Source organism: Labrus mixtus, chromosome 15, assembly GCF_963584025.1.
Source record: "Labrus mixtus chromosome 15, fLabMix1.1, whole genome shotgun sequence".
Lineage (NCBI taxonomy): Eukaryota > Metazoa > Chordata > Actinopteri > Labriformes > Labridae > Labrus > Labrus mixtus.
In genome coordinates this window covers 4770436-4785430 of record NC_083626.1, presented here as the reverse complement: position 1 = coordinate 4785430, position 14995 = coordinate 4770436, and the positions used below count along the sequence as shown (strand labels likewise).

General features: G+C 40.2%; 1 protein-coding gene across 1 annotated transcript in view; it reads left to right on the top strand.

Annotated features, from left to right (window-relative positions):
- Window positions 1–14995, top strand: part of sema3bl (sema domain, immunoglobulin domain (Ig), short basic domain, secreted, (semaphorin) 3bl) — a 75615-nt gene that overhangs the window by 13807 nt on the left and 46813 nt on the right. The window contains exon 2 of the mRNA XM_061056590.1: window positions 7320–7480. Coding sequence (XP_060912573.1) covers window positions 7320–7480 — 161 coding nt within the window. The remainder of the gene's footprint in view (window positions 1–7319; window positions 7481–14995) is intronic.

Genomic DNA, 14995 nt, shown 5'->3' with positions numbered 1-14995 from the left:
TACTGGACACGGTCATTTTTGTACTTTGTACTGTGAAAATTTGCCCCCTTCTCTGCATGAAACTATACATGTCTGTATGATTAGTTTCTATGATGTGTGCATGATTTTTTTGAAGAGACCTATAATGCTACTAGTGTTAAGCAGTAACACAAATCTCTTAAAGAGCTCTGTGGGGAGGCATAATGAAGAGGGTGAGAGGGAATATGAGACCTGCGAGAGGAGGATGAGGAGAAGGAGGAATGGGAGTGGTGAGAGGAGGAGAAGCGCTGTCAGATGACTTTTTGTGCATGCAGCAGATTCCAGGAATACTTGGCACACTGCAACAATATACACCCCGATCTAATGATACCCTGGGAAGCCTGTCAGGGGTGTAATGAGTCTAATGGGTCTTTATTTGCTTGTAAGTGTGTTTGTTTATGTGTCAGAGCTTGAGAAAACAAAATGTCAAAGATCAATATTTAGCGAAAGAGACTGATGGTTGTCAGCTGAGGTGGGAACTGATCAGGGACTTGTTGATTCTTAATGGTGTGTGTGTGAGCAGCTATAGTGTTCATTTTGTTCCACAGGGGGGGTCTAATATGCTTCAGATGTGTCCTCTATTCTAACTGAGCCAACAGTCACACATACCATAGTGAGTGCCTGCATACATACATGGGTGTATGTGTGTGCAACTTAACATAGCTTATACCCTGCCCAATTTGTACATTAGAGATGTCAGCATGAGATATGGAGGTGAACATGTTTCTCTCTCTTCCACAATCTTTCACCTATGAACCCTCTTTCACCCTCATTTCCAAGCCTGTCATTGCAAATCTATTTCCAACCACTCTGTTGAACATTCTGCCTTTTATCACAAAATGCAGCTGTGCAGTCATGCATTCCTACCACCCTCAGTTTCATCACGCTGGATATTTTCTTTGTATCCTTAATCAAAAGTTTGATTACATTGCGTCGGACCATGGGTGATGAAAGACGGGTGCAAGCTCTCAGTTCAAACAAAAATATGCAAATAAGCAAATGTTCTTTAAACAGCAGCAGGAAATGAAACCGCACAGTTCACATGTCGGACTTTCAGATTTGACTGACACCAAGGCATTCTTCGTCCTTACTTAGCCGAACACTGACAATGCAAACAAACTTCAGAATAGATTATTTCAAACATGTCTTTGAAGTGGCTCACACTGCATCATGCACTAGCTGAGGTTTGACACGTACAGTGAAACCAGATGCTCATTCGCGTGTCGCTTTGGTTTGGCATGGCTGCTGTTTGTCAGAGCGGGTGTTGGCTGGCAGTCTGTAGGGAAACAAAACACATTGGAGACAGATGTAAGTTTCCCTATGGATGCTGTAAGGACGTTATTAGATACACAGGGCCTTAATCACAGATTGTACAAAGAATGGAACTTGTCACTGTCACACCACCCAGGTTTGTCAATGGGTTTTTGAAGCATTGAGTTCTGCATTTGGAACCATCGGCATCCTCTGGAGTTCAAAAATTAAGCCAAGACACCATGGAAGTCCTATTAAGACCCATATTCAAATACTGACAATATCGACATTTTTACAGCAAAAATAAACGTGTTTACAGTATGTCACTTGGAGTCTGTCAAAAAAAAAAGAACTTGGTCTGAAGCGCCTCAGCTTTGTTTCCTTGTCTGTTGCTATTTTGACCAAAGTTTGACAGAGTTTGAATTTCCAATATGGCAACCGTCATGATTGGGTTTCATAAGTCCTCTGAAACCAATGGATGACGTCAACTGAAGTTCAAGTCGGGTTTTCTTTGTTGTTATATCAATCATTTACAAGTACACAGTGAGATGAAATGTTGTTCTTTTAGGACTGTGATGCTACGTAAGACATTTGAAAATCAGAAACATATGGTTAAATATGACAAGAGAAACTGTGATGAGACACTAAGACTACGTCCATGACATATACAGTCTATGATATTGATATCACTCTGTTTTTTGGGGCCAGAAGTAACCAGCTTTAGAACAGAGGGTAGAGTAAGAGAGTTAGTCCCTGAAATATCAAAGCTATACAGTCCAAGCAATAGTTTGCTAAATCATTGAGCTGACAAATGAGTCAACTATCCACATTATTTTCCAAATAAGAGCTGATAATGAGTCAAAAGGCAAAACACAAACAGAGCCTGGATGTTGACTCTTCTTAAAGTGGACATGCCAGTAAGTATACTTCATTTCAGAGGTGGGAACAGTTGAACAAAAATGAACTCTGTTAACCTTTAATCTGTCAATAAAGACATTGACTTTGATATCAGTTAGTTCCTTTAATATTTGACTGAAGTTCAAATGAAGCTAACGTTAGTTGGTATTATCAACAACATCAAGAACATCCTCTTGTAGTTCTGATTATCATATGTGAAATTAACATCCACTTTTAATATTGATTTGAAAATAATGAACGCATATAATTAAAATTTAATGGATGTGCCTAACTGCTCTTAAAGATATTAAGACATTTATGTAACAGGTGAGTTGTAATAATACATCCTTGCACAATTTCCATACCCAAAGACATAAGCTATAAAGACTAAAAGAAACCATTTATTTTACAGTTGTGTAATTTTGCTGCAAAGTTGGGCATTTCAATATAAGGGAACGACTCACTTTGGGAGACAGCCTCGAGTGGCCACTGGAGGAACTGCAACTTTTGGTTTTCTCTGCTGGCTTCATTTCTCAGGTTGGATCAGGTGCTTTGATTCTTGATCCAAGAAAACAGATGGATAAAAAGAGAGACAAGAGAGAAATATCTAGTAGCAAAGTGGGTGAGACAGGAAGACAGATGGACAGGAATGTGAGAAGAAACTAAAGACACCTTCAGAAGTGTCTTCAAGAGAGGAAAAATAACATTGAGGAAGTTAAAGATGGATGGACTGAAGAGGCAGAGCCTGTTGAAAAGTGGAGGGATGTTAAATTGATAGATGTAAGAGAAGTGAAGATAGATAGAGAGCAGGAGAGCGAGAGAGGTTGGTGAGAGGTGAGACAGTGGTGTGGTTTTCACAGTGAGGCGATGAGCTGCCGGAGTGATAACAAGCTGCAGATGGAAGCTGTTAACTCACCTTTCCCCTCTGTTCCTGTAAGAGTGTGCGTATGTGTGTAACGTTGTTATTTCGGTTTGACATTTTTGTTGTAACGCTGGAGTGATTTGTGTATACTTCCGTGTGATTTACGAGATACAAAGGTAGAGACGTCAGGAATCTGCCTTCAAGCCTGAGTGTGTTTGTGAGTTTTTGTATGCAGCATGAAGGGGTGAAACAAGGTACACAAGGCAAACAGAGCTGGAGCTTGACGTAGCTAATTGCTCTATTTCAAGGATGAAAGTTCAGGAAACTGGATCTTTGACAATGTATTCCTCAGTATAGAATATTTATCAAAGCACTTGTCAAGAGTGCACTGAAACACACCCTCAACTGCCAAGCAAATTCTGAAACAGATGAGATGATGTTATTGTACGTGTAGCATCTAATTATCGTTCAGAAACACAGGCCTTTTTTCTGGAATACTCCAGATTCTTTGCTCTCTCAGGAGATTTTTCTAACTTCAAACAGGATATGTACGTGCCTTACACTAACCTGTGGAAGCACTGTGCTTTCTAAGACAATACCAGGATGGGAATTACTGCCTATTGTTTCACCACTAAGGCTGACTGAAATATATAATGGATCATAATGAAACTCTGTATGGACCCTCATGGCCCCCAGAAAATGACTTTTCAACCAAACACAAGGTGAACATTTGTGGTAATCAATGAAATGTCTTTAATGCATAGCCATGTAATTTAGTACAAATTGCAATGCAATGCCAATACTGCAGTACCTCAAGTGTACACTTGAGGCTGGCTGCAAAATCCTAGAAGTCCCTTTAACACTTGTATAAAAAAAAGCCAGTTTTGACATCAGAAGTAAACATATTTACAGCCTGGTTCAAAAAGCGAATTTGGACAGAATATCTCATGTCTTCATCAGCTCACACTCTTTGGGAGTGGAACTTCTTTTAAAATTTGTTTATAACAGTTTACCATCGCTGTGCTTCAAAACCACACTTCAGAAACAAATGGGTGACATCACTGAGACTGGATTCATGTTTTATACAGCGTATAGGAGGCTTCAAATATTCACGGAACCCTCAGCATCATTGTGTTAACCTATGTTACCGTGTAGCTTTTCAATTAGAACCATGATCAGGTCTGTTTTTCACATTTGTCCACTAATTTATTGTGAACTGCGTTTGGCTTTATACTTGATGAAACTACCATTAGCCTCCATATGCGTTTGTTATTTCTACTTTACAAAATAGGATTTAGCATAAACGTTAGCTTCTGGAAGAATCAGTCCATTAACATGAGAAAGCAGTATATTTAGGACATCGATGTTACTCATTTTTTTTCAATTAAAATGGTATCCTTCTTTGATTTTTAAGGTAGACATACAATCCTGAAATGAAAAAAACAAAGTATGAAATGCACCAGTGGTGACGTACAGGAATTGAATCTGGGAAAATGCTGTTACATGGAAAGCATCCTAACTAATCGGAAACACAGAGTTTTGAAAAAACAAAACTTTTCAGGGGATGGGTGGGATCTTATTATTTAGGATTAGAAACACCTAGTTCAACCTTACGTTGTATTTGTATTGAAATTCCATACATCTGTCAGTCCTCATCTCCTGCAATCTTTCATGTCCAAACATAGAGGTGTGCCGTGAACATTAGATCCCACTGTAACACTGTATCAGGAACAGTTCTCAGCACACACCTCGGCTTATTCTTCCTCACCCCCTCTGCAGCTGGAGGTCATCTCTGGTTTCAGAGCTATGTGGAAAAGGTTGAACTTGTGGAGACGGACGGTCAACATCTGACAGCTTGTTGAGCTGCCTGCATGTTCTGCTGATAAACTGTGTCAGGAAAGTGACAGGTTCTATTAGACCTTCCTCCTGAAATATCAACTCGTCTGTGCAGCCGAGTGCGAAGTTAACTTTTAAAACACAAAATAAAGAATAAACCCGAATAGAACTAACAAGTAAAACACTATATTGTTATACTGTATAACGATGCATATAGCACAGATCTTTAACATCTAATGTACACCAGCTCTGCAGCTCATCCTCTCCTCCTCCGCTTCTCATCATATTTTTCTGCTTACAGAAGTCATTCCCAATAAACCCATCATCCATCACTGCTCTCTCTGTCTGTCTTGTGGTTTACTCTGCCTGTCTCTCACTCTGCTCATTATTTTCTGACTTTTACCAGCTGCTAAAAGCCACAAAGCATCCCCCCTCTCCTCCTCCAAACTTTATCTTTCTTTCTCTGACTTCCTCAAACTCCTTACTCTACTTCCCCAAACTCCTTACTCTACTTCCCCGATATCTTGCCCATTGTGTGTCTTCTCATTATTCTCTTGCCAGATGCTGTAAAGTTGAACATCAACTTTTATTACAAAAATTCTCCTTGCAGAGGATTTTTCATGGCAACATTTGACAGGCCTCTCCCTGCTAATACTCTGCTGCTAAGTTTAGCAGCAGCGTAAATCAGAACTCTGCTGGTTTTGCATGAATCCGTACATGAAATAACTTTTAGGCACAGCTCTACTGTAGAGCTGGAAGGTATGGGTGTGTGCGTGGAAGCTTGTGGTTGCAGAAACTGAGACTCCGACTAAAAACAGATCAACGGCGTGTTTGTCTGGAAGGCCCCAGTGATGGACAAGGTGACGCTGATTCACTGGGCCCCTGAGCTTCACTCTGTCAATACCCTCGCTGAGTGACTGACTGAGGCTTCTCTCTCACTGTGTGTGTGTGTGTGTGTGTGTGTGTGTGTGTGTGTGTGTGTGTGCAGGTCGGTGTGTATGCCGATCCTCTAGGGAAAAAGAGTGAGAGGAATAATGAGTGTGACAGACAAGTGATGAGAGGGTAGACGGAAAGCCGATTAAGCCGAAAAACTTCTCCACTGGGAGTTTGGCATACCAAGGACGTCTTCTCACACATACATATTTCTCTCCTCATCTCATTACAGAGAGAGAGAGAGAGAGGTGATACAGTAAGAGAGCCTGGTAAGAAAATGGGAGAGTTAGGAGAGGCAGATAGAATACGTTTTGGAGTGATAAAGTGGAAGATTTAAATGCTCTTGGAGGCTGAGAAGGCTTAGAAAGTGAGATTGCTGTTGTTGTTTTTCTGGTCCATGTTGAATATGTATACACTCGAGTGTGCGTGAGACACCCTGTGTCAAGCTGAACTTAAATTCAACCCATTTGGTGCCACTCCTGTAGAGTAGTTGCATCAACCTTTTGACTTTGAAGTTTCTGCCAGATCAGAGACCGTAGCCAGATGCAGACTGCTGTGTTCATCCTGCTCCCTCACTGCTGTTTGCTGACTACAAGTGTGTAGGCTATCATCTGATCGTGCTCTCATCAGACTGTGCAATTCAGAACTTTAACTTTCAGTAAGAATTAGCCCGTTGTCGAATCTCTCTTGACAAACGATTGCATGACTAATTAATTTGAAGAAGAATAAATAAAGTAAAATACCCTTTTGGTTTCAATATGACCAAACCATCCTTTAAAAATTGAAAAAAACAAAAAAGGGGCGCTGATGGCCTTGTGGTTAGGTCACTCTCAACGTACGAAAGTATTGACCTCCAAGCCGTGTTGCCCAGGGTTCAAGTTTGACCAGCAGCTCCTTTCCTGCATGTCTTCCCCACTCTCTCTTTCCAGATTTCAACTCTTTATTATCTTATCTGAATAAAGGCAAAGGCCAAACATAAATCTTAAAAGAATTGAAACAACTGAAAAAGTAACTAACATCAGAACAGTCTGAAAGAAGGAATGCAATCTCTTTGAGTGGGACTGGCACATCGACACAGACCACAGCCAGTAGTGGTGGTATTACATTATCTGTTTTGGTAGAATGTAGGTAGTACACAGATTTAAAGACAACTAAAGTTTTTCCTTCCTTGACTCTGGACTCTGATACAGGGTAGAAGACCTCTGTCAATGGGTCAGCTCCTCGTAAAACCTTCTGAAAGACGAACACTGAACAGTCTTTTTTAGGTTGGTGTGTTGTGTTTTCAGTATTTCATTCTGTGGCTCCTGCATTGATTACTCTGTGCACAAGCTAAACTGCAGTGATTTGTCTAACAGCGTAGAAAGTGATTTGACATGATTATTGATATGGACTGACTAAGCATCCTCCCCTCTAACTTATTCTCTTACTCATAGTATCTCCTTATCCTTCCATCTAATTTCTTCACATGACTCTTCTCAGGTTTAAATGCCATCTCTAATCTGTTTCTCTCCTCTCCCTGCAGACCTCCTGTCCACCAACAGGTCGTCCATCTTCAGCGGTCATCATGGCCAGCTCACACTCACCGCCGTCTTCCTGGATGAGTACCGCGACCGCCTCTTCGTAGGAGGGAAAGACGTCCTCTACTCTCTCCTGCTGGGACCCACCAGCAGCGAGTCCAAAGAGGTGAGATTTTTTCCCAGTGTGAGTTCAAGTGTTGAAATGTATTGTGCTCTGCCCTGAAGATAGATTCTTTCTAATAAAAAAGAAAGGTAGTCACTGAACAGAACAACATTCATCATTCTGTTTTGATTTAGGTTGCAGTGACTCTGCGAGGAGTTTCAATGTGTGCAAGATGATGTAAATCTGGTAAAGATAGCCTTAAGATGTAGTATTTTTCCAGACTTCCCTTCATGCAGAACATCTGTTGAAGCACTCTGCATCATAAATCATCCATAAACATGGTGACTCAAACCTGAACAGCAAGTTTTTATATATATATATCTGAGCGATCACATCATTAATGTAACAATGACAGAAGCAGGTATGAAAATATGAAGCTAAAAAAGTCTTCATTAGCCGTATAGAAGATCAGGATTGTTGGTGAATTTATGATTTTTCATCCCCCAATTCTGTTTGTTTGCCCTTCTTGCTTAAGTGCTTTAAACTTTGGGCTGTACAGCCAATCATCTAAATTTATGTCTCGCTTCTTTTGCCGAAACACGTCCATGATCTCCTGCCCTTCCTGTGGAGGAACACCTGTAAAAGTTCAGCTAGTCATAAATCAAACCATATCTTTCCATCTACGTCACCTTTAATCCGCACTGTAACTTGTCATTGAGGCTTGTCAAACACAGAGGATGTGCTGTGACTGTTTTTTTTTGGTCACAGCATGAATTATGATCCAGAAGATAGATTTATTTAGTTTCCTGCAGAATGTTAGTTTGGTCTTGTTGACCTCTGTGTTAAAATGTGTGTAGAGATGAATACGGCAGTACCTCAGTGTGTAGGGACTTGGGTTGGGAACTGGACAGTTGCCGGTTCAAGTCCCGGTGTGGACCAAAGTATTGAATTTGCTCTTGGGTCACGTGTCCTCCTAGCGTTTTTTCCAGGCAGGAAAACGCTGGCTGTGCGCTCGGGAGTCTTTGCATGGAGCGTTTGTGCGCTGAGAAGAAATGCGCTGCACGTCAGTCCTGTCTCTATGACAACAGTCTGTTGACAGCGGTCGCTGTATGACCGACACTGCTCTGTTTCTTTTAACTGAATGCTTAATATTTGAGATAGTTAATTTCCCGATCGGACCTAGGAGGATGTGGGTACAAGATCTGTAGGCGGCAAAACTACAGGGAATATCATACATTTGGAAAAGAGCGCTGATGGCGTCAACACTGCCTTTCTGAAAAGTTGAAAGATTTTCAACTTGAGCGCTCGGTTGGCCTCACAAAAAATGCAGAGCGCCTGGAAGAAAAGACGCTGGGTGCTGTGCTTTTCTGCAAGTGGCCGCTTTCTGCTGAGAACCCTCATTGAAAACAACTGAAAAAAGACACTGGTGCTCAGAAAAAAACGCTAGGTGGACACGGGGCCTAGTTTGTGCATGTGTTTGATTCAGGATTTATGTGTGTGAGAAGCATTCCTCTCAAAAACAGAGTGTAATCCGCCCCGAGTACAAACAAGTAAGCTCATGTTTAACCCCTTATCAAAAACAAAGAATTTTATGAACCAAGCTTGGAAAACGAGCAGAAACAAAAACTTAAAGCTTTGTTTTCTTATAATCTGTAAGAATTATTGGATCTTTGGTTTTACATATTAACTGATTAACATACAGTTTGTTTGTTTTGGGAAGAATCACAAAGTCTTATTTCAGAATGATGCAGTGATTCTGCAAAGCCAGACACAGTTTACTAACAGTTATGGGGGAAAAAACTACTTTTTCATATGGGAATGAAATCTAAATGTATGTAGTTCATTCAGAGCTACAGTAGACAAAGATATACGCTGTGCAGTGATTTGTGGAGATATTTTGCTTGGGGTTTCATTCTAAGGTTTTTCAGACAGTTTATTGGAAGGCTTTGACTGCAGGGAAATGAGGTGTTAGTGAATTAAAAATTAATTTATTCCTTCTCCATATGTAACTGTGGAAGAACAGTTCAGGGAAAATAAGCTGAATATATTTTACTCCTCAATGTTATCCATTGTTATAAACCTACCCCTGTAGGTTTCTGTTTATCACAGAACAAATATAAAAACCTGTCAGCTAGCTTAACACAGCAGTGTGTGTGTGTGTGTGTGTGTGTGTGTGTGTGTGTGTGTGTGTGTGTGTGTGTGTGTGTGTGTGTGTGTGTGTGTGTGTGTCTATGCTCCTATATGGGTCAAACTGAATGGGCGTTCAGAGAATTGATGAACACGCAGAGCCAGTTGTCGCCCACCTCATCCACCTCTTTGCTTCCTCTCTCAGCCTCCTCTCTCTGCTCTCCATCTCAGGATGATGATAACACATGAAGCTTGCTGACACTGTTGGTTGCTTAAGGCTGTTTGGCGCTTAACACCCATGCTCCTGTCAGAGCCAGCCGATGTGAATTCTATCAGTGATGCCAGTTCAATCAAACAAAGGTTTGCAACACGGCACACGTCTGCCAATGACTCCATAAGCCAGTGTTGAAAGGAAAGCAAGAGAAGGAATTTAAACTGTTTCTGCTTCCAAACAATAGATTATCACTCCAAGAAAACATGTTGCTATGACAAGCGGCATCTGTGCGGAAACCTTGAGGGCCCCAAATATTCAGGCAAGGGTTGATAGCCTAGCTTAGCATCTGTAGGAGAAAACCACGTTGGCTCAATTTAAGCAAAAAAGTCAACAAACACCCTGTATGGAACATAAGTGTTACTTTACATTTTTATATAAGGCTAAGGCTAACAATGTTGTTCTCCATTTGTTTCACATTTCGCATTACTTCTGATTATACGTTTCGCCATTTGTAAAGATTGGAAAGACATTTCAATGTTCAGAACCAGAGTGAAGTTGTAATCCTCTGTGAAATCCTTCCCACCAGCTGGTAGTTTTATAACTCCAACTCTGCCCACCGATACTTACAATATACTCTATGGCATCACAGAAATAGTGTTTCACCCTTTTCCACGATAAATCTCACTGACAGAGGGGTAAATCTGGAAAATGAATAAATGTACTTCTAAGCATACAACATAAGAAGGCAATAAATCAGTGTATCCAAAGTGTTTCCTCGCCAAACTGGATCTAGTTTTCACTGAATCAGTGATAATTAACTGGAACAACTAAAACAAATACTGCTAAGGTTAATGTAAATGTTCCATGTATAGGAGTCAGTCTGACTTTATCATGGCAACATTGAGAGGGGTGGTGGTGTTGTCTTTATAAAAGTGACAGGACATTGGATAGAGTCTGGAACGACTGCCACAGGTCAGATTCAAACCTGCTCTGAGGACTGTAGCCTCTGCACATCACAAGTGAACTAACCACTAGCCCACCGCGACCCTCCAAAGCTCATAAATAATGTGCTCAAACTGCATGACCCAACTGTTGGGCAGGTCAAATGTTCATGTTAAATCAGGACGGAGCATTTTAATTGACCAAAAACAAAAATTCCACAGATGCAGGTTGAAGTCAGATCTAATGTGTATTTCAGTTGTTTCATAATAGGTCAAATACACACATGGGCAAAAAATGCTGTCAATCTCCCTCTCTCACACACAAACTCAGTTTCAACGGTAAACACACACTTACTAGCAGCTAAAACATAAAGAATATTCCCTGAAAGCTGGAAGTCTGCAGATGTTTCCTGCCAACATTTCATTTCTTTCATGATAGGACGAGGAAGACAGAAACCGGCATACCTCCTGCTGCTTTGCATGTGTGTGCAGTTGTATAACCAAAATTTCAAACATGCCAGAAAATCATGCGATTAGTCGGGAGCAGCTAATCAGACCGTGATTGGCCGTTTGTGTCTCAGTGTCAATAGCATGACTTATGACGTGCGATTGGCTGAAGATTTGCCTGACTGTAATCAGTCGTACGACTCAAAAATCGGGTGGAAATGAGTTTGAAATTGTACAGCGTGTGCCTGGTTGTACAAACGCATTATGTATCTTATGCGGCTTTGATTCCTTGGTGTTATTGAGACAGATTCCAGCCCAGCTTACTTAGCCCCGTTTTATTCTAGAGTATCCCTTTGAACTCAGAATGATAAAAGGTAAAAAGAGGCTGTGTTGAAGTTTACACCATCTTCCCCGGATTTGATGTTTTATCCTCTTTAGTTTTAAAAATCTTAGAGTGCAAAGGTTCTTACAATGTGTAAGTCTAACATTTCAACCAGGCAACTCTAGACATGCTGCATCCTGATTAGGTCAGAAATAAACTCAGCACATCCCATGATTCCATCCTCCTGCTTCTGCCAAAATTCTACTTTGGCTCAGCAACACTGAGCTGACAGGAAGACAAATAGTTTTGTGCAGATATTTACAACTGAGCTCACCAAGACTGAAACAGGGTCCACATACATCAGCATGTAGCCACAAGAAGTTGCTGCATCTGGTGTTTTTATGTCGTAGAAATCATACTGCTCTTCACTTTCTACGTTTCAAGATAAATATTATGATGATATAATAACCAGAAACTTTAATGGTAAGAAAATGTTGACCAAAGTAATGAGTTTATCTGTTATTTTTTAGTGAGACGACATTGTAAAGAATAAGTCCTTTTGAAGATATTTCCAGTGGTTGTTTAGACTTTTTACTCCAGTTAAAGGAAGAATGTGCAACATTTGACACATAAATAAAGCAGAAATCAAGTATATCCTCTGTAAATGTCTCTCTGAGTCATGACTGTCTTCAATGAGTGAGAAGCGTGAGTCCTGCCAGCTGTGTTGTTGTCGGAGCCGTGTTAACATCATGTTTACATAGACAGCACGGCCAGACATGGAAGACTAACATAGCCTACTTATTGGGATGTCACGTATGTGTGTTTAGATCACTTTCATTCTTTGTCAATTTATGTGCAAGCAATGAGTTAACCAAAGTGTGCTAACATTAGCCTGCTAACACAACACTTCAGGCCACAGGCGATTGAAGCTCGAGCCAAGAACAATTTTGTCCACCGCTTGCTCTTAATGGTGCTTTATTATGGTGCATTCTCATTAATTCATTTCATTCGTGCAAAGAATATCTAGGTGTCGCTATTGGTTTGTTTTGGTTTCATGCTGGTGCTCAAGGGTGACATCTACTGGACCAAGAAGTTCCACATTCTTCCTTTAATGCAAACTGAACTATTTTTACTATACTGAAGGTTTTGTAATCTTTTGCAGATTGTTTAGCATCTGGCACCACAAAAAGACTTGACTTGACTACTTAAGCATTTTTTTGTATAAATGGACCGTATTGAAGATGCTGTTTGGTCTTATGGGCGATGAGAAACTTTGACTAATTTCCTTTTGAAGTGTAAAGCACAGCCTGTTTTCAGGACCATCAATTATTCCAGCTCTTCACAGATAATTTTTTGTAGTTGACAGTTTTGCCAAATCTGAAACGATCAAAGATAGAAGAAATGTGAACTACATCTGAGATTAGATAAAGAATTAACGAGTACTCTGAAGCAGCAGAGTCAAAGTTGATGAAGTGTCAAGAAACAATCAGACAGAGGAAGGAACATCGATGACAGATGGAGGTCAGCCATATTTCCTAAAGCGTGCAGAAAGAGACTTTTTGGACCATGGATGAAACATTGCAGTACATTGACTCAGAACAATGCCAGCTAGGTTGTCGGCTGGGCCTGATTTCACAGTATATCATTATCAGTCAGGCACGCTATCAGGCTGCTAGAGGTCAGAGTGTGTGTATGCCAGGCTTTTCCAAAGGCATGCTTTCATATCAGTCCAGCCTCATGCCAAAGAAAATGATGGAGCCAAGCTTTAGACCGATCCTAATTTCTACATTCACTTTTTTGATGTATGAAAATAATGTTTGAGTCTGATGATTTCTCACTATTGCAAGCCAGCTTTTAGTCAAAAACAGGCTGGGTGTCAAACACACCCTCCAATCAAATGGTTTGGATGTGAGCTAGTTTAGTCAATCCAAAGGTGGTAATGGAGTCCATTTTATGCAGGGAGCGCTCTTCATTTTTCAATGGAACTGGCATCTGGTCTCTTGGGCTTGATGCCAGGCAATCAGTTGAGAAATAGTCTGGTATGTTAACCACTGCAACAATAAGACATTTCTTTAAGATATATTTTTGAATTAAATAACAAAGTAACAACAAGCCAAGTTATTAAGCTGCTTGCTTCACATATGTGGCACAGATAAGCTTCTTATCTAACTCATGGAATGAAATAGAACAAGATTATTTTGACAAATCTTTAAAATGTCTCTAACAATGGTTGTGGAGGCATTGCATACATATTTTTTAATAGAGGACAATCACGGTATAAGCAGGTTGATAATGCTCAATGAGAGTCTGTACAGTAAACTTAAAATGAAAATCAGAAAATCAGGGCCGATACTGAAACCAATGTTTGTCTCCCACAATACCACTATTTTCTCTCATTTGACAATGAAAACTAGTCTAAAAAACTAGTTTGTTTAACAGGTGACTTCATCTGCCAAATAAAAACTTCTTAGTAAGGTTTACTAGATGTCAGCATTAAGTTGATTAGGCACAATAAATAAACATCCGCTACCGACATCAGTTCATGACACATTATTTGCAGGATGTGCCGATTTCTGTCAACAGGGCCAAAATTACAGTAAGCTAAAAATAATTGTATACACACAACATCAAGTTTATTAATTTGATGCCTATCCGATCTGATATTTGAATTTTTTCCTCACAAAAACTAGCATTCACTCATTTAGAAAGAAGCATTTACAAGATTTAAGATCTTATAATCCATCCATCTTTAACATATTACAGTGTTTCCAGGCTCTCCAATGTCACATCTTTTCTTCATACAGCCATGAGAGAGAATTCAGACGCATTGTTTCTTTGTGAAACCGTGTCAGCTGACCATGCTTGATGTGATTTGTCGGTTTTCACGAGAGAGAAGATAAAAATCTGTCTTGAACTTTTTTATGGCTGAAATGAAACCCAGGATGTTGCGAGCATAAGAAAAAAAACGTGCTTCAGCTTTTCAGCTAAAGAGTCAGAAGAAACCACTTATCTTGTCAACTAGATTTTCATTCTTTCAATAACTTTATCTCTTCCCTTTTATATTCTTAAAACCTGATAGCTACTACGGTGGTCCATGACTAACTCATATACACACACAATGAACTTGATGAGACATTAGTAATGCAAGTCAGACCCGTTGGTTTTCCTCTCTGGTTTCCATTCTCCCAGTTAGCCAAAACAAAGCCAGTTTCATATTGGACCAGACAAAGACCTATTGTCTCCCTTAAGAGGCAGTCTTAAACACGTCATAGTCATTGAGTCTTTCCACTTCTGCAGAAGTTTGATTTCATTTTCTGAAACCAGTGTGAAAATGTCCCATTGTTTGAGGTCCAAACTCTATTTAATGCTTATCTGGATGTTGCCTCGGAGAACGAGAGTGAGGTGAGACTCTGGGACTTTTCTCTCTTGCAATTTTGGATCTAAACTGTGAGAAACGTGTTAAAAAAGAGATTTCCATCTTTTCATATCCCCTCTTTTTTTAAGCTGCAGATGGCCATGTTGGGATA